The 18,177-nt window shown below is 39.6% G+C and overlaps 1 protein-coding gene across 2 annotated transcripts in view; it reads left to right on the forward strand.

Moving 5' to 3' along the window:
- Nucleotides 1–343: 343 nt before the first annotated feature.
- GAP43 (growth associated protein 43) overlaps nucleotides 344–18,177 on the forward strand; it is a 99,408-nt gene continuing 81,574 nt past the window's right edge. The window contains exon 1 of one of the 2 annotated variants that reach the window (XM_058555835.1): nucleotides 344–536. In XM_058555835.1, the coding sequence (XP_058411818.1) occupies nucleotides 507–536 (30 nt within the window). In that variant the 5' untranslated portion in view covers nucleotides 344–506. The remainder of the gene's footprint in view (nucleotides 537–18,177) is intronic. The other variant, XM_058555834.1, reaches the window with a different exon arrangement.

Here is an 18,177-nt window from a genome sequence, read left to right on the forward strand (position 1 = left end):
GAGATGTTTAAATATTCATGAGGCTGGCAGGGGACTGGGAGGGGGGGACTGGGAGAAGGAGTTGGGGGGGACTGTCTAGAATGAGAGTGGGGGCTGGGGGAAGTGATTAGTCATTGAAAGCTAGTGAACAATTCTGAGAAAGAGATTGAGAGAGAGGGAAGAAAGAGACAGACAGACAGAGTGGGTGGGGGGAAAAGAAAAGAGGGGAAGAGGATAGAGGAGAAAGTGAGAGCCAGGGAGAGAGAGCGGGGGCGGGGGGGGGGGGGGGGGAAGAGAGAGAGAGAGAGAGAGAGGGAGCATGTGCGATGAGCAATAGCTGTGGACCTTACAGTTGCTGCTAACTGCCCTGGTGTGTGTGAGGGAGAGAGAGAGAGGGAGGGAGAGAGAGAGCGCGCTAGCGCGAGAGAGCGAGTGAGCAAGCGAGCAGAAAAGAGGTGGAGAGGGGGGGAAAAGAAAGAGAGGAGGAAAGGAGAGAAGGCAGGAAGAAGGCAAGGGACGATACAACCATGCTGTGCTGTATGAGAAGAACCAAACAGGTAGAGCTAAAGATTTTTACTTCTTGCTGCTGTGAAATTACCAGAGTACAATATTTCCCTGTAAGGGCAGAAAAAATATTTTAACTGCTTCTTGCTCTGGCCATGGTGCTCGCGTTTCCTTAGCATGTGGTAACTGATGGTTGCACCCCAGCTTTTATTCTCTTCTGTCTTTCATGCTCTGGTTTTGGAATGCTGCTACTAATTAGGATGAGGTTAGAAAAAATACGCCTGTTTGGCTAGAAATAAGATTTCTTTTGGCTATTCGTAAATGTTCGGGGTTTTAGGTCTCTGATTTTGCGGGTGTGGATATAGAAAGGAGCGTGGGGAAAAGATGTGGGCTCTATCCACGAGGTGGGGAAGCAAGTCTTTATATTATTTGCAAAAAGCGAGGTTAAAGGAATAACATTCAGTAATGAGTATTGCTTGTTCTGTCGTACAATTTTGTCACATGTGCTGCGGAAGAAGCCTTGTTTCGTACATGCATGAGCTTCAAATGGGCGCAGGTATTAATGGAAAAACAAGTGAAGGTTTTATTTATTTAATTATTTATTTTTCAAGGAATGAATGAAACTGATTTGGGAGATGTTTTTTAAAAAAGAGAATCTAAAGGCAACTGAGGCTGGGGGAGAAATTGGCCGTGTGGAAGGAGAAAATCCCCTCCCCGAGAGCAGTAACCGATTGTGCACCAGCTGGTCGGAGGAGAGGGTGGACCACGCCCCTAGGAGCTTTGAGCTCTGATGGGATGGGAAGGACGAGCCGGGTATTACCTGTTGGAAATCAGGTCTTTTCTCTTCTCCCCTTCCCTTGCGTCTTTCCCGGGATTGTCCGTGACCAGAGACGGGCTAACGTTCTGGGTAATAAGCATAGTGACTCATTTTCATCAGGAAGAGGGATACATACAAGATTAGCAAGAATCCGAGTCCCCTCCTCCCTCCTTCCCCCATTGCCCAGGTTTTTCTTCCATTTCAAATTGTTCACTTATTTCTTGAAAGGCATTTTGGAAACTTGATTGGGATGAGGGCGGGGAGGAACGACAAGTACGGCATTCCGCAGCAACCGACAGTGCCGCGGCATTCTCCAAATGAAGCTTTCAAACATTGATTGGAACACGTTTGAGTGATTTTGGTGAAGGTTAAGGAGAAAAATGGGTGTGGGATATGGGCCAGTGTGTGCTTGTGCATGTGTGTGTGCGTGCCCGTGGGAGGGGAGGCAATCTTGGTCAAAAAAGCCCTTTGCAGATTGATTGCCTTAGGGGTGGGGTGCGAGAGAGAGGATTTGGGCATTATTCCTGTGCAGGTATTGGATACTGGGCAATTTGTAATACACTCGCTGAATCCGAAGGGGGTGGAGGGGGGAATGGAAACAGCCTGCCAGCTTTGCACATTTAGCCAGCGCCCTGGAAGGAGGGGTGGGGAGTGAGGATGAAGGAGAAGGAAGAGGAAGGGGAAGGGAGACAGAAGCAGAGTATCAGAGCAGTGGGCGGAGCGGGCGGAGAGGCATAAATATAAATGAAATAAATAAATAAGTAAGTAAATAAATAAATAAAGTAACAGGCACCTGGGGTTTTGTGTGTGGTTTGTGTAGGTGTGTTTGGGGAAGAGCATGAGAGTCCTACATGCAGCGTTTCCCTAAACTCCTCTATGGGTCCAGAGATTGATGCTTCCATTGGCTGGTTTTTCAAACCAGGACATTTCCTCTCCTTGTCTTCCTTCATTCTAATACATAAACCCAATATATACAGGTGGCTGAGTTAAGCACACTGTCAAGGAAACGTTCTGAGGTTGTCCCACTGGTGAGCTGGGGAAATAAAATTTAGGAAGGCGGATCCCTAAGGAAGCCAATGCTATTCATTAAAAAAGCCTTAATTTTGGAAAAGAAAATATGCTGGTGTACGACTTTTGGCCACCCTATGTATACACATACATGTATACACAGCCCCTTCGATAAAGGAAACCAAGTACGATTTTTAGAAAGGGAAATGAAGCTGAAGGAATTCCCTTCTCAAAAAGGGGACAGCTGCCTTCACTTGGGTCCTATCTCACTGACAGCCCCAAGCGTTCACTCGGATGTGTGCAAAGTGATGAAGCTGAAATTGTGTGTTTAGGAGTTGTAGAAATTTGCATGTAAATGTGTATAGCATCCACATACTTCATGTACAACAGTCACGCATGTACTCTGTGTGGTTTCCACATGCCTGCATGCGTTTTAGCATAATTTATATTCAAGAAAGAAAATTGTCCTATTTTGCCCATTTATTTTATACATGTGTACTTCTGTGTGAAATTGTCATGTCCACTATTGACCACCGTTGTGTATCATTCACATAAGTCAGTATTTAGGATACCATTAAATCAGACTGAAGGAAATGGTGTATTCAGGGCGTGGACTCCACACCACACTGACTGGCATTCATATAGCATGAGAACTTAGGTCTCACACAGGATTCCCGCTTGTGGGTGAAATGATCTATATCATTCCAATTGTGTTTATCCTTCTTCTGCCGTCTGTTCATCATCCTAGTCCTTAACAGGGAATAAAACAAGGGCAAAACCCTGCAAAGGTCTAAACTCCGCCACACCCATGAAATCCAGCAGAAACGTGGGAGGGGGCTGGAAGGATTGCACTTCCTTCCTCTTCCACTTGAGCTGCATAAAGAAGCAATCTTGGATTTCTGAGTTGTAGTACATTGCCCATGGGTGAGAAGAAAGCATAAATGATCTTTAGTAGCCATTAATTACCACTATAGATTATTATGGCAGGAAGAAGAGAATGGGAGTGGAGTGGAGATGAGAAGATAGTAAAGGAGTGGGCAAAGGAGGAATAAAATACAAGAATCCCTGAGATTTTACTGGCTTATAATTTTCAAATATCTTGGGGCTAACTTTAAATAGCTTAATTACCATACATGTCACAGATGATGAAAAACTTGCAAGATGTGATCTGTGTCCACAAAGCCAGAAAACTGAGATGTTTCCTTTGTTTAAAAATAACGACTTTAATTTGTAATTGAAATGTAAAGAATATCTACGCAATCAAGTAGCGCCCTTACACCCACACCCCTCACCCCACCAACATCTGCCTTTTTCTCCATGCAACAAATAATTCTTATCTTAGAGAGTGTGATCTGTGGTTTAGAATTCCCACCTCGCTGCGCCTGTCCTTTGCAGTGTTGGAATGGTGTGGAAGGATGCTGCCTTGCTGCTTGGTGCAGACGATTCCTCCTGGTGATAAATTGGATTCCTCCTAAATCTCACTGAACCACACCCAGTGTCACCCAGGGACTAAGTGAATTAATTAAATGGAGACATTCTACTTAATATAATTGAAACCGTTCATTTTTTTTAATGGTGATTTCTACCATACATTTCCAAATTTAAACAGAAGAAGAAATCATTTAAAGGGCTTTTTTTTTTCTTCCACGTTATCGGGACTTGCAAAGAATCTTAAAAAATTCATGGTGAACCTGGAAATGTGTTCATTTCTGGTGACTCTGTAATTCCTTCTCCCAATGCCAGGGTGCATACACAATGAGCCCTGTTCCCTCATGCTGACAGTCTGTAACTCTGGTCCCCCCTCCTTCCACCCATGCTGAGGCAGTGGGATAAGAAAATCTAGGGTTAATTTTCTCTCTTGCTGAGCTGGCATAACTACAGAAACCTCCTTTCATGTTTTATGCTAAAGGGCAGTGCTCCTGTTCACTGAGATGGAGAGTGGTTTAAGGTCTCCTTTGCCTCCCTCATAGTGAAATTGTCAGTATTATGCCTGGGGCTAATTAAGCCACATACTCCAGTTTTACCTAGCCCCATAAGGAAGGGGGGCATGTTCTTTCAGGCAATAGTAGAGCATGTATACTAACTAAATGTTCCCCTTGTTCATACTGATAAAGTAAGACAAGTCTAAAATTTTTCTCTAATATTAAAGGAGCATTTCAAAGGATGCACAGATCCAGGTCATCTCAAGAGAAGATACAGCATTTAACTAGTCACTTCCCTATTAGCTGTCATAGGGGCATGCAGGCAACCAATCACGTCTGTTGTCAATCAAAGAAGTGATTTTGGGCCGGAATTTTTCCTTTTGAATTTCTGAAGTGTGGTCAGGGTATCTCTGCACCACTGTATTAAAGTTTTCACAACACTCTCTGAGGTGTTGGGAAGAGCACTGTGCTGAGAGTCCTTAGCTTAGGCCACTTAACTGATTCTGTGATCTTGAATGAATCACGTAATCTTGGGCTTCAGTTTCCTCCCATAGGATAGAGACTAAAAAACAAAAACAAAAAACAAACAAACAAAATCCCACCCTGCTTACCTTTAAGGGTTTTTGTAGGGATTAAACAAAATTGATGTGAGAACAAAGATCAACACAAATACAAGAAAATTTTCTCTCCAAGTTTGGCAATGTGAGGCTTGGCTTAGAATTGCCAGTTTTTTCAGGATTGTCAAGTGCCTACTACACAGCCTTTTGCTGTTAGCGAGTAGTTCCTTCTGGTCATGGATGATTCCTCTGCTTCATTACTCCCCATTCACTGTTCCATTGACTTTAATGAGGCTTCTGTTCATGTAATTCCATTGAAACATATTCTGAAAAAGACACCGCATCCAGTGACTCTTCAGTTTACATCTTATTTGATATCTCTTTGGTGTTTTGTATTGTCCCTCTCTCTTCCTGAAACTCTCTTCTCACTTGGCCCCATGATAGGACTCCTCATTCTCCTCCCTCTCAGGTAGGTCCTTCTTAGTCTTCTTTGCTGGCTTCTTTCACTCTCTTCTCCCCAGATATCAATTACCTCCTGGTTAATGATCTTGATCCACTTCTCTTTTCATTCTACACACTAATTCTAGGTGATCTCATCCATGTCTAGAGTTTTAACTACCCACGTGATTTCCAAATCTGTAGACTGTATATCTCTCCTGGGCTTCTGATCCATAGACACCTCTGTCTAGATATTTCAGAGACACCTATGTTCATTACGTATAAAACTAGACTCAGTGTTTTCTGTTTTATACTACTTAGTCTTCCTCCAAAGTCCCACCCTTATTACCATAATACCATTTATCCACCTTCCAAGCTCTAGGAATCTGGGAGTAATCTTGAACACAGTCGTTTCTTTCAATCCCCACATCCAGTTACCAAATCCTCTGATTCCAATTAAAAAGATTTTCAATCTAGTCTCTGCTTTTCAACTCTACCACAAATAGCCTGGCTCAGACTTTCATTACCTCTCATCCGGACAAAGTCAATAGCTCTTACATGGACTCCCTACCTCCATCTTGCTCTCCTTCAATTCTCTTTGCAAATAACACTGCACTTATCTTTACCTAACATAAATCTGGTCATATTATTTTCCTTGTTAAATCCTCTAATGGTTCCCTGTTAACTGTAAGCTAAAATACAAACTCTTCAGCATGGATGACATGATCCGGCCTTGCCTACCTTTCCAGTGCCATCCTCAAATACCTGCTTCTCTCACTTTATGACATCACATCAGTATTTCAGGCCTTGGTGCCTTTGCTCAAACTTTACTCTCTGTCCACATTACATTTTCCCCTCAGCATGGAAAATTCCCATTTCCCCTATAACAGTTAGCTTTTTGAAGCCATTCTTGACCTCCCTTTTTTTCTACCTTCTTTGTGACTATGCTATATTTTGCATTACCACTATTATATCACTAGTTGCACTATATAGCATTTCTTTTCCACACACTAGTGTCCATGCTGCGAGCTGCTTAAGGGAAAGGGTGGAATCTCAATTACTTTTCTATCTCCAGTGCCTACCACCACAATGCTTGGCACATAAAGTAACTGGTTTTAACTGAGGATAATCTATTTGCTAAATGAGTATGGAACTAGGTTTATAGTCTTTTCATAAGTTGTGGCATATCTAAACAGATGGAACTACTAGCAGGTTTTTTTTTCATCTATTGGCATCAAATTTTGAAGTGGAGCTGATCATCATTGATTCTTGTTATTGATTCCTAGACACAACAACCATCAGTTTTTAATGAAAGCAGGCACTAAATGAGCCCACTTATACTGTGTTTCTCCAAACTATCAAAAAGTACCATATTATCTGGAAACCTCCCTTCAGTGTCCTCCTACCCCACCAACAAGCACACTAGCCCCACCCTTTGAGGTTAGCAGAGTCCCAGCTTAGACACATGGTTACCACACTCTTGGATCTTCTTGTGCCCTTCCCTTTGGGCCCCACCTCCTTACACATGTTTCTTTGCTCCACAACTATTCCAAATAAACTCTGACTCAATCTCTCATTTCACTTAGTTGATTTATTTCATTATTCACACAAACTTCAAAAGATGCACATAGTATTGGCCCGTGCTCAGGGGCCTGTGTTCAAGAATTAATTTTACCTTCATTTGGGGTTCTTTCCTTCACAATGAAGTATCCACATAATAATAATCCACAAAGATAAATCTTGCATGGAAGTAAAAGGAGATTGAGTGGTAAGTAGTCCCTCAAATGTCTGCTAACGGAATGAAAATCAGATCAAGTTTATCTTTCTTAGGTTTGAATAGACTGAAGGGATTTGGATTCTGAAGTAGGCCTATTGTGGCCAATATGGGGCAAACCGCAACCACAGCTTTCCATGAAAATACTCTTTGCCAGAGTTTAAGTAGTATATTTTCTCTGTCTGAATTGGCATGGCCTTGAGAAGAGCAGCAAGACAAAATGATTTATAGGTGAAGTTTATCCTCAACTGCTAACATTGGGTAGTGTTTCTCAATCTCCACACCCTTATTCTGTGTTGCTCATTGGTCTCAATCTATTTCCTTGAGTTTTCATATTTTTTTCTCCTTCCCTTAGGTCCAAGTGGAGTTTTTCTGATTAAGTAATACCAGCTCTTGCTAGTGTTTAGTGGGTGAGGCCATGAAAGGAGGACTTTAAGAAAAGTGTGTCCCTTCCAACTTTCCAAATAGGCATTTTAGACAAAACAGGTATTTTAAGTTATATCTGATACACAGTTGCTTCTCAATAAAACATATTTATGGAGGGAATAAAAGTAGGAAGGGAGGGATCATCATGATGGACCATTGGGGGACAGGTTTTGGGACAGAAGACCATTCCTATGTACCTATTCAGAGCTGGCGCTGTGTAAATGCACACTCAACTCTTGGGCCACCTCACAAGGTGGTTGTGCTCAAAGTTACAATTCCCTCTCCTGTCTGCTGAGATCAGAATGGCACACTTGCAGTGAGTTCAGGTTGTGGTACGGGAGTGTGACCCTCCATATTCCCTATCCTTAGTCATTTACAGATCTTATTTTCTTAGATGTTGTTTGTTTAATGTCCTATTTCATGTCTTTGTAGTGGAATAAACCCTTCCCCTGGGTTCTAGACCTGGCTCTACCAATTGCTTGTCGTGTGACCTTGGGTAAGTAACTTAATCTTTCTGAGCCTCAGTTTAGTCGTCTATGTAGTGGGCACATAAAAAAAAATACTCCAAATTCTGACTTGCCTTTTCTACTAGGTTGGTGTGAGGCTCAAATAAAGTGATAAAAATAAAAGTGTTTTGCAAAGAATGTGTTTTTCAAGTGTAAGGTATTGTTAATTGAGGAATTCCACATATTGAAACCTAAAGCATTTATGGTTCTATGCAAAGCAATACCCTACTGTCCGTATAGAATATATAAATATCTTCCATTCCCATCCCTTCTCTCCTATTCTCTGCAGAGTAAATATTCATCATGATAATGGATGGGAGCATAGTATACCTTTATCATTTCCTTCAAAAATGTCAGTGACAGAATTTAAATAAGCAAATATTTAACTTGTCATGAGACCCCAAGGATCAGTTCAAATGCATTCAAAATATCCACTATTTTTCTTTATATCTTTTCCTGTTTTAGTCTTTTCTTCACATCTAGATTTCTTCTCTTCCCCATTTGCTAAGTTGGCTACCTCTCCTCCATCCCCATCCCCACCCCCACTTCACTTCCAGCCAAGTTCTCAGCACTAAGATTACCAGGCCTACTGTGCTCACATCCATCACGTGAAGGCCCAGTCAGGCAGAAGAGTAGAGAGGGAATTTGGGGCTGGTTGGGAGACTGAAACTGGGGATGAAGCGTGATGGGGGGAAGCACACTTTAAAGATTATCACCTGAGGACCATTTCCATACAACTTCAGAGTTCCTCAATGCATCAGGAATTAACCTTGATGAGAAGTGATATATAATCCTGAACCTTTTCCAACTCAACTCTAAATGCCATAAACAATCTTCTAAGCTCTCGGTATCTCTACAAAAGACATTTCAGTTCTCCTGGGTCCCTGGTTGATGGGAATAAGTTACCAATTTAATAAAACAAAATGTATCAAATTCTCATACAAGCAGTGGAATTTTGCAACTCAAAGAATCTGATTTCTTAATATATGGATAATGTTTGAAAATATTTTAAGTATAATAACTGGATCAAGTTTGTCCAAGAGATTCCATTTTTCCTAGAAGCCAAAAGTCTAACAGAAAAATTAATATCATGCATATTTTGAAAAATAATTTTATATGAGAAGCTTATATAGAGTTTAATAGCAAGGTATACTAACTAGAAATTTGGAAACAAGCTGGTGTCCAGAGAGAAACAATTATTTCTTTAATTATATTTATACTTTGTTAATGGTCAGTATCACCTTTAATTCTTCTGTCTAGCCACCTCTGTCTCTGTCTCTGTCTCTCTCCACACACACATACACACACACACACACACGCACACACGCACACTTCTATTATTTATGTGTCCTTTGACTGGGCACAAGTAACTGAAATCAACTTTAAGGGTTTATAAAGGGATCTACTGAAAGGAAACTAGAAATTGTATGGAATTAAGAAGTTGAACAACCAAGCTTATGGGAACCCGAGTACATCTGGGAACCTCCGCAGCAGGAATTCATAGACTTTCTTTCTGGAACCCTGTATTTAAAAGACTCAGTTACTAATAACCCCAGCTTCTCTGTCTCTCAATTCAAAATTCTAAATGAGAGCTGGAAATATCTATCTATGTCTATCTATATCTATATATAGAGGGAGAATATGAGAGAAAGAATGAGAATGAATGAATTTGATTGGTCTTACTTGGGTCAGCTAGTTAGCAATAGACCAATCATCTCTGACTGGAGGAAGGGCCAGGTCACACGGTTTAGACATAATTTCTGGAAGCTCACACCTGTGAATCCAGTGTGAGAGTAAATTGTCTGAGAAAGAGTCTCTTACGTATATACCTGTATGTCCATAATCGGGTAGCTACCCAGATCAGGAGGGACTTACCTCAAATGTGGTGGATCACGAATTTTTCCCTTTGGTTATTTTCAATTTAGTCTGTATTGCACATTCTTGTTGGTAGAGTTATCACCACTAATGATTCTAAAAGGAAAGCCACTGTGGCAGTAGCCACACAGATAACTGATCCCATGAGCTTTTACACCTAAAAAAGAAAGATTAAGGCAAATCTCCACATCTGGAGTTGACAAGTGCTGGGTTTTCACTGTCTTCCAGAAGCTTAACTCTGGCAGGTACCTGTCTAAGAGGAACACTAGCTACCATATATTCTTGCTAATTTGGCATGGTGTAGCTTTGCTCTAACTTTTCTTCTTTAGTTTGTGATATCTCTTTCTGCAAAAGGATTGGGCAATAATGGGTGTAAAACATCTCCCTTGGATTTATATCAGAGAAATGCTACTCCTTGATATTAGTCATCTCATTTTGAATGTCCTTGAATTAATTCCAGCAATAATCATCATATTTATCTATTTTTAGCAAATTGGCACTTGCTAAAATATTGAGCTGTTGTCTCCATATGCACCAGTTTGCTCTAAATGTAGAATTTTGGTAATTAGCCTTACATCCATTATTTGTAATCGCAGTTCCAATAACTATTCAAAAAGTGTTATTTTTAAATGAAAATTTGAAAGACCCTAATATCTTCCCATTAATGACATATAAAAGAGCTAGATGAGGCAAAGAAAAAATGATCTCCAAAGTTTAAGGAAACTCAGGAATTGGCTGCTTTTCTAAATGGCTTCAGAACTTCTTAATCAGCACAACTAGCCTACGAACTAGATTAGACTAGAGAGCTGTTAGAATGTAAATCCTTTTCTCACTATTACTTGGTTTTGGTTCAGAAACCAATTTACTTGCTTGGAGTATAAGCCGAGAAGTGAAAGCTCTTCTTAATTGCCAAACTAGATCCTATGACAGCTATTTTCAAAGGATGCAGTCTACAGTTCTACTCAAACTCCAGTAGAGGCAAGTGTCTCCATTATTTACCAAAAAAAAAAAAAAAAAAAAAAATCAAAGCAGAATTTCTTTAAACAGGAAATTTTCAGTTTCTAAATAATTAACTTGCAGTTAGATTTCTAGGTACATGCTGTATTGAGGGCAGCCCGCTTTGGCTATTCAGACTCTTACAAGGTTCTAATGGGGGAAAAGAAATAGACTTTGAGTATATTTTGGGTGGATAATGCATTTCAAAGTCCTTTCTCTTTAAATCAGTGAAAAAAGAGTAGTATTTTGTTTAAGAGATATAAAGGAATAGTAAGACTTTATAAGTGATCCACAGTAAACTTCCCCCATTTCATCTTTACTCAAGCACTTGGAGAATTTTTCTTCCAAAGTTATCGGATTAATAGTTCCAAAAGTTTCTGAGATTTTCAAAAGGAAGTGGAGAATGATAGTATCTCATTTAAAAAATTTTTGACTCTTACTTTAGTCATATCTAACTTGGAGGCTTGGTTTTTTTCAAACGTCTTTTTTTCTGAAGAGTAAGTACCATTTGCAATCTTCCCTAAACCTTTGCATCTCAAGGACTTTTTTACTTCAATGAAAGAGAAGGTGATTCTGTTTTCTCTTATTACCTGGGAAAGCTACTCTGGAGAAATCAGGTTGGTATTTAGTATTTATTTGAATAAGTCTTTCATGCTAATCTTCTTAATTCAATATTCCTCATGGCTTTGGTTGCCTTTGATTGAAAGACACAGGGCAATAGCTTTTGATATGTCAGCCAGATTTGTGCTTCGTACATTTGGCCAGTTAACTGGAGAGCTATAGAGAAAACATCAACAAGCCCTGGTTTCTTGCATATTCTTTCTCCCATCTTGAACTTCATACCTTATATCTCTGGAGTGAAACCAGTATAGAGGAGGAAAGGAAGATTACTATAATTTAAAAGTGAGGAGGAATTATAAAATAGAATTACTCAGTTTGGAATTGGTTCATAACCCTCTAGTAAAAACTGTCATGGGAACGTTAATGACCACAGATGGCTCAGACTTCACTTCTGAACGTCATCTGGAAGATACAATAAGCCCAAGAACAGGAGTATTCAGGAAAGAATCCAAGAAGTATGGGCACTAGTATACTTAAGCATACTTAGTCCCAAATGCAGTTTTTATCCTCACTTAGTGGGAAGAAGCTCTTGATTCTTGGCTAAAGAAAAGAAATGCCCATTTTGACATCACAAATATTGTCCTATTTTATGCTAGATTATATCTTTCAGTAATTAAGGGTTTTCCTGCAAGCCTTTACAATTCTACATTGTCATTCTAGTGTCATTGGAAACTGATTGGTTTGTGTAGGAACTGAAATATGTTTTGTTAAGTATGTCTTATCAAAATTGTTACTTTTATTGAACTTGGCTATATTGTTAAAATCCATCCATAAAGAACCAACCCATGAGAACCATAGGAAAACCAATAGAAAAATTAACTTTTCCATAATCCAAGATTTCCAGATATTAAAAATATTATTTTTCCTTTTATTCTTTGTTGTCACCTCAGAAAGTATCATGTTAAACTAATTATTTTCTCCCTAGGTTAGACCTCTGACTCCCCTAATCTTGACAATACCTGTTGCAGATACCAGCACATTCCCAGTTTCCCAGCTCATAACATGGAAATAACTGATTACTCTTCCTTCTCTCATGAAAGCCATACTATCAGTTACCAAATTCTATTTGCAGTGTCTTTCCCATCTGTCCTTTCCTTCTCCTGCCAGCCTTTCTCAACTAGCATTCTAGAAGAGAATCAAGCCCTAACGCCCTCAGGCCCTAATGCTCATAATTGTATATAATGAATTAACCTCTTTCCTCTGCATCTAGATTGGTACTAGTTACATACCATCCTCGTGAGAATGGAGAAAAGAGTCACTCAAATCATTTTTTTGTCTTCTGTGGTTCAGCTGAGAAATCCTAGGTGAGAATGGCTGGATAGTCACTAAAATTCCTGCTTTTGCATCGCCTTTGCAGACTGCCTGTTGGTTAATCTTACATTTCACTCCCCTTTTCTCAAAATTCCAATGTTTTTCTTTGTTTACAGGGTTAATTCTAATTTATTTATTTATGATTGTTTTTCAAGGCTCCTCAGAGTCTGATACCAATCTCCTATTTTTGCCTTACCTCTTACTGGCTCTGCCATTCGCTAGGCTTGTGATTTAAACAAATTTAATATCTCTGGGTTGTCATTTCTTTTTATATACAACAAAAGTATTGAGCTAAGTTGTCTCTAAGGCTTTCCAACTTAAAATAACATGTTCTATAGCCAAGCTCCTCCTCCACGTTTGCATTTTGTCCCAGCCAGACTTTGTGTGAATTTAAGTATTAGTTTCCATGTACTTAGGTTCATTATCGTTCCCACTGCTTGGAAAGTCCCCTTTCTGCCTAGCTCTGTCTCACCAAACTTGAAGCAAAGTTACCTCATTTGCAAAGTCTTCCTGACTACAACATTTCTCTGTGACTTCTTCTCCTCTTAGATCTTCAGTAGCATATACTACCTTTGGTTTCTTTGGTATTCCTGTTTCTTTGGTATTCATTAAACAGATCCTTACTTAATAATCCATTTGTGTTTGTATGTACCTGATTTCCCCCAATTAGTTTGCAAACTCTTTGAAGATAAGGTATACAGTTCAGTGCCTGGCTCAAGAAACACATTGATTGACATATTGATATCTACTCTATAAGAGCTCTGTATTAGACTAGAGTGTACAAGACAAATAGAAAGCTCCAGAAACTCTCAGAAAGACGAGTAGCACCATCTTGCATGACCTTTCTGGGACATTTGAAACCATGAAACATGCCTTCTTTCTCAAATCTCTTTACTTTCTTGGCTTCCATAACACCTATTTCTGCTGTTTTTTCTCTCCTACATCTTTGCTTACACAATCTTTTTTTCTTTCTTCTTGGTTCATCTTTCTCTACTAATCTCTGAAAAGTTGATGTTACCTAGACTTTTGTCTTTATTCTTGTATGTTCTTACTCAACAGCTCCATGGATAATCTAATCCATGCCTACTACTCTCACATGGACCTGTGAGTGTCAAATTCTCCAGGCTTTCTAATTCCTGGGCTCTAGAGCTGTGTATATAATTCTCTACTGGAAATCTTTTTCTGATGATCCACATGAACCCCAATCTCAACATATCCTAAAACTAAGTCATCATCTCTTGTCCCTAAATCTCTTCCCCTTTCTCATCCAGTCGTCTAAATGACAATGGAATCCTGATTCATTCCCCCAGTGTTCCTTTTATCATTAGACGCTGCTACTTTTTCTAGTTTCTATATGTAAAAAGCAAAATACCCTTTTGTTTCTCCTTTTTCCTCACTCTCTACCTTGAAAGTGTGTCTTGACTCTGTCCACTTTTCTCCATCTCCACTGTCATCTCTAACCCAGTGGTCTCTCATGGAGACTAAGGCAATGGTCTTCCCTTCTAATCTCCCTTCTTTTGCCCTCAACCTCTTACAATCATTCTCCCCTTAATAGCCAGAGCAGTCTTTTTAAAACTGTGTATCAGATCATGTGTCTCCACTACTTAAAAACTTTTGATAGCTTCCCATTCCACTTAGTATCAAAACCAAACTCATTATTACCAAGGCCTATAAAATCCTATGTGATCCAGGCCTTGCTCCTTCTCTGACTTCTTCTTATAATCATAACCCCCTGGCCACCAATCTACTGGCCTCCTTTTAATTTACTGGCCTCCTTCTCTCTTCAAGGACTTTACATGTATTACTCCGTCTACTTGAAATTCTCTTTCTCTGGGTCTTTATTTGAGAGGCCTTCTGTGACAAATGCATCTGAGTGCTGTCCAAGTCACTTATATTTTTTTATTTGCTGGGAAAGATTCACCCTGAGCTAACATCTGTTTCCAATCTTCCTCTTTTTTTTTTTTTTTTTTAACTCCCCAAAGCCCCAGTGCATAATTGTATATTCTAGTTGTAAGTCTTTCCGGTTCTTCTATGTGAGCCACTGCTACAGCATGGCAACTGACAGACAAGTGGCATGGTTCCATGACCAGGAACTGAACCCAGGTTGCTGAAGTGGTGAGAGCACTGAACTTTAACCACTAGGCCATCAGGGCTGGCTCCAGGTCACTTTTTAATACATCATCTCACTTTTATTTTCTTTTAGGATTGCTCTCAATCTGATTTTCCTTTTTTAATATTTACTTGTTAATTTTCTGGTCCCCGCCTATCTCTCTAAACTTCCAAATTTACCCCTCTTCACATCCCACAGTCCATTGCAATGGTATAATTTCTTGGAATAACCCATATTATTTCATCCTTTCTCCCTTTCTTTTTTTTTTTTTTTTTGTGAGGAAGGTCAGCCCTGAGCTAACATCCATGCCAATCCTCCTCTTTTTTCTGAGGAAGACCGGCCCTGAGTTAACATCTATTGCCAATCCTCCTCCATTTTTTTCCTTTTTTCTCCCCAAAGCCCCAGTAGATAGGTTGTATGTCATAGTTGCACATCCTTCTAGGTGCTGTATGTGGGATGCTGCCTCAACATGGCTGGACAAGTGGTGCGTCGGTGTGCGCCAGGCATCCGAACCGGGGCCGCCAGTAGTGGAGCACACGCACCTAACCGCTATGCCATGGGGCCGGCCCCATTTCTCCCTTGCTAAACTCTGTTCCTTTTGCCTGGAATGTCTTCCCTTCTCTCCTTTTCTACATAACACATTTCCAATTTATTGCCACAATGTGCCTGGAGTTTTTTTCTTCTTTGTGGAAACTCCCTGATTCTCCAGGCAGATATGATGATCCTCTCCTTTGTGCCATCATTGTGTCAAGCACATACCTCTACTACAAACATTCAATAGACTTTATTATAAGTATTCATTTACACATCTGTCTCTTGTGTTATAGTAGGAGCTCCTTCAGGGTAGGAATTATGTTTCATTTATTGCCTATATATAGCTTTAGTTCAACGCTGTGCACATAATAGACTCCCATTAAACAGGAGTTCAGTAAATGAAGCCTACACAAATGAACAAATATCAGTGTCCAGTGAGTAGTATGTGATGGCAAAATTTGGTTAGGTCTAAGGCAAAGGTTGCTCAGTTCCCACTGATCATTCATGGAACCTGCCCACTCTGGCACATTTTATAACTGGGCACCTAATAGATATCTCACACAGAGCTAAGACAACACAGACTTGGATTTCACCCAAGTGGTGCCAGCTGGTTGCTTCAGCAAACAGTCACCATTTTGTAGAGAGAGACTTTAACATGAACAGAAAGATAACCATACTTGACACAATAAACTTCTTATGATCTGGACTAAGGATGAGTAGCAGTTTAAAAGATACAGCTATTGTCTTCTTAGCTCATTAATCTGCTTCCTAAGCCTGGTGCTAAAGAGTCAGCCCTTTCCTAACATCTAAAACAGTATCTTCTGTGGTTGCATGTACACGCTCTGTCTCTCTCCTTTCACTCTCTTTAATTTCTAGCTAGAAAAATTATGCACTATGAAGTTTAATTGTTGCTGTTGTTTTTCCTGGTTCCTGTATATGTGCAATGGAAGCATCCATCTGTCTGATGTTGTTGTCTCTCTCCCCAAACTGATAAACAAAAGGAAAGATACTAGTAGATTTTCCTACAAGGGAATGAAGAAACAAATGGCCAGGTAATCATTGACTTAACAACATCTAGTGTATGTTTCTTACACAGAAAAATTTGAGTCCTTCTGGGGAGTGGGGCTGAGAAGGAATGGGCTCCCCTTTGGAATTCTGGAGAGGGAGAATATTCTTTAATTTAGTCTATTTCCTTTTTAAGAATACTTAATGAGAATCAAGAAGGGAGAAGCATGGTCCATGGTCATTAGGTAGCCAGATCTCTTTGAACAAAAGCTAAATAACATAGAGATTACATGTACTTTTTTGGTCTGGATGGGAAACTTAAACTCTCTTAGATTTTTTTCTTCAGGAAATGATATTCTAAGTTTCAAGCTGCTAGCAAAGCAAACTTTGGAAACACATCTCGTTTATAGTTTTGGGGTAATGCTCATTCCAAAATCAAATTTGGGAAGAACCAAAAGAATATAAGTTTCCTGTTTAGGGAACGGATGAGCATAAGGAAGTCAAGATGAAGCAGACTTTAGCTGAAAAAAATGAGTCACTTTTCTCAGTTGTACATTTTTTATTTCGGTAATTACGTGGGAGGTGGAGAAGCTGCATGAGTAGTTTGGGTTGCTGAGAAAGTAGATGAGAGAAACAAGTATTCAACATTGGAGAGGATGGTTTGGTGGAATATAGTGGAACTTTGAAAGACCCATCAGACACAGGTGGAACCCTTGGAGCCATTTCTAGAAGAGAATTCATCTTCCATCCCAGTGATCTAGCCATACAGTCCTTTGCTTCCACTTTCCACAAATTTTCCATAGGCTGTTTTCTCAACAGAATCTTTTAAAGAGTGGAAAACCATCTTTCACATCAAGGCTCGGGACTTAATTGATGTGTATACCCAGACACACTGCAGTGTCAGGCCACTGTAAATTTTAAGTTGCCAATAATCTTATCATACTCCAGGAGTAGCCAACAAATCTGGTTCTGATTAAACCAAATTTCAGCCAAATTCTCTGGAACTAAGAAGGGAGTTTTCTTTGGATTCCAGAGGAGGGTCAACAGGTCAGCCCTGTGTTGGTACAAGAAGATTGCAAACTAGACTAATCAGACTAGAGGATAACAATTTTCTAGGCACTCTCCATACATATAAGCTTTTATTACCTCCTGACATTAAGTGGTGCTATTTTCTCTACCTGAAATGTTTTCTTTCCTACATTCTGCAAAACCATGTTTTGCCTCTAAAAATTCTGCTGAAAAATCACCTCCTTTATAAAAATCATTCAAGACATTTCCTCATTCCCCATCTGGATCCATACTGCAATCACTATAGTAACCTCCCTAGTAATTCCTCCTTCCCCATATTGTTTATGTATGAGTGTGTGTGTGTGTGTGTATATATGTACTATGTGTATGTGTATATGTATATATACATATACATATGTATACGTATACATATACATATGTATATATACACACACATACATACATCTACACACATACATAGAGAGCATTTATATATGTTTTATACTTATATGTATTGTCCTTTCCTGTTTCCCTAGACACTGTGTAAGCTTCACTCCCGAGTTCTCTTCTTTTTAGGTTTCACAAGGCACTACACAGTGCTTGCACATACTTGGTCTACAGTTTAAGGTAATACCTTTTCATTTAATCTCCTAGAGAAAAGTTGTCATCGTCTTTCACTATACGCCTTATGGTGATAATTATCATTGATTAGTAGAACTAAAGGGATCTTAGAGGTTACTTCATTTTTTTTTTTTCAACTTTTTTTAGCCACGGAAACTTTGTCCT

This window comes from Diceros bicornis, chromosome 15 (assembly GCF_020826845.1).
Source record: "Diceros bicornis minor isolate mBicDic1 chromosome 15, mDicBic1.mat.cur, whole genome shotgun sequence".
NCBI classification, from domain to species: Eukaryota; Metazoa; Chordata; class Mammalia; order Perissodactyla; family Rhinocerotidae; genus Diceros; species Diceros bicornis.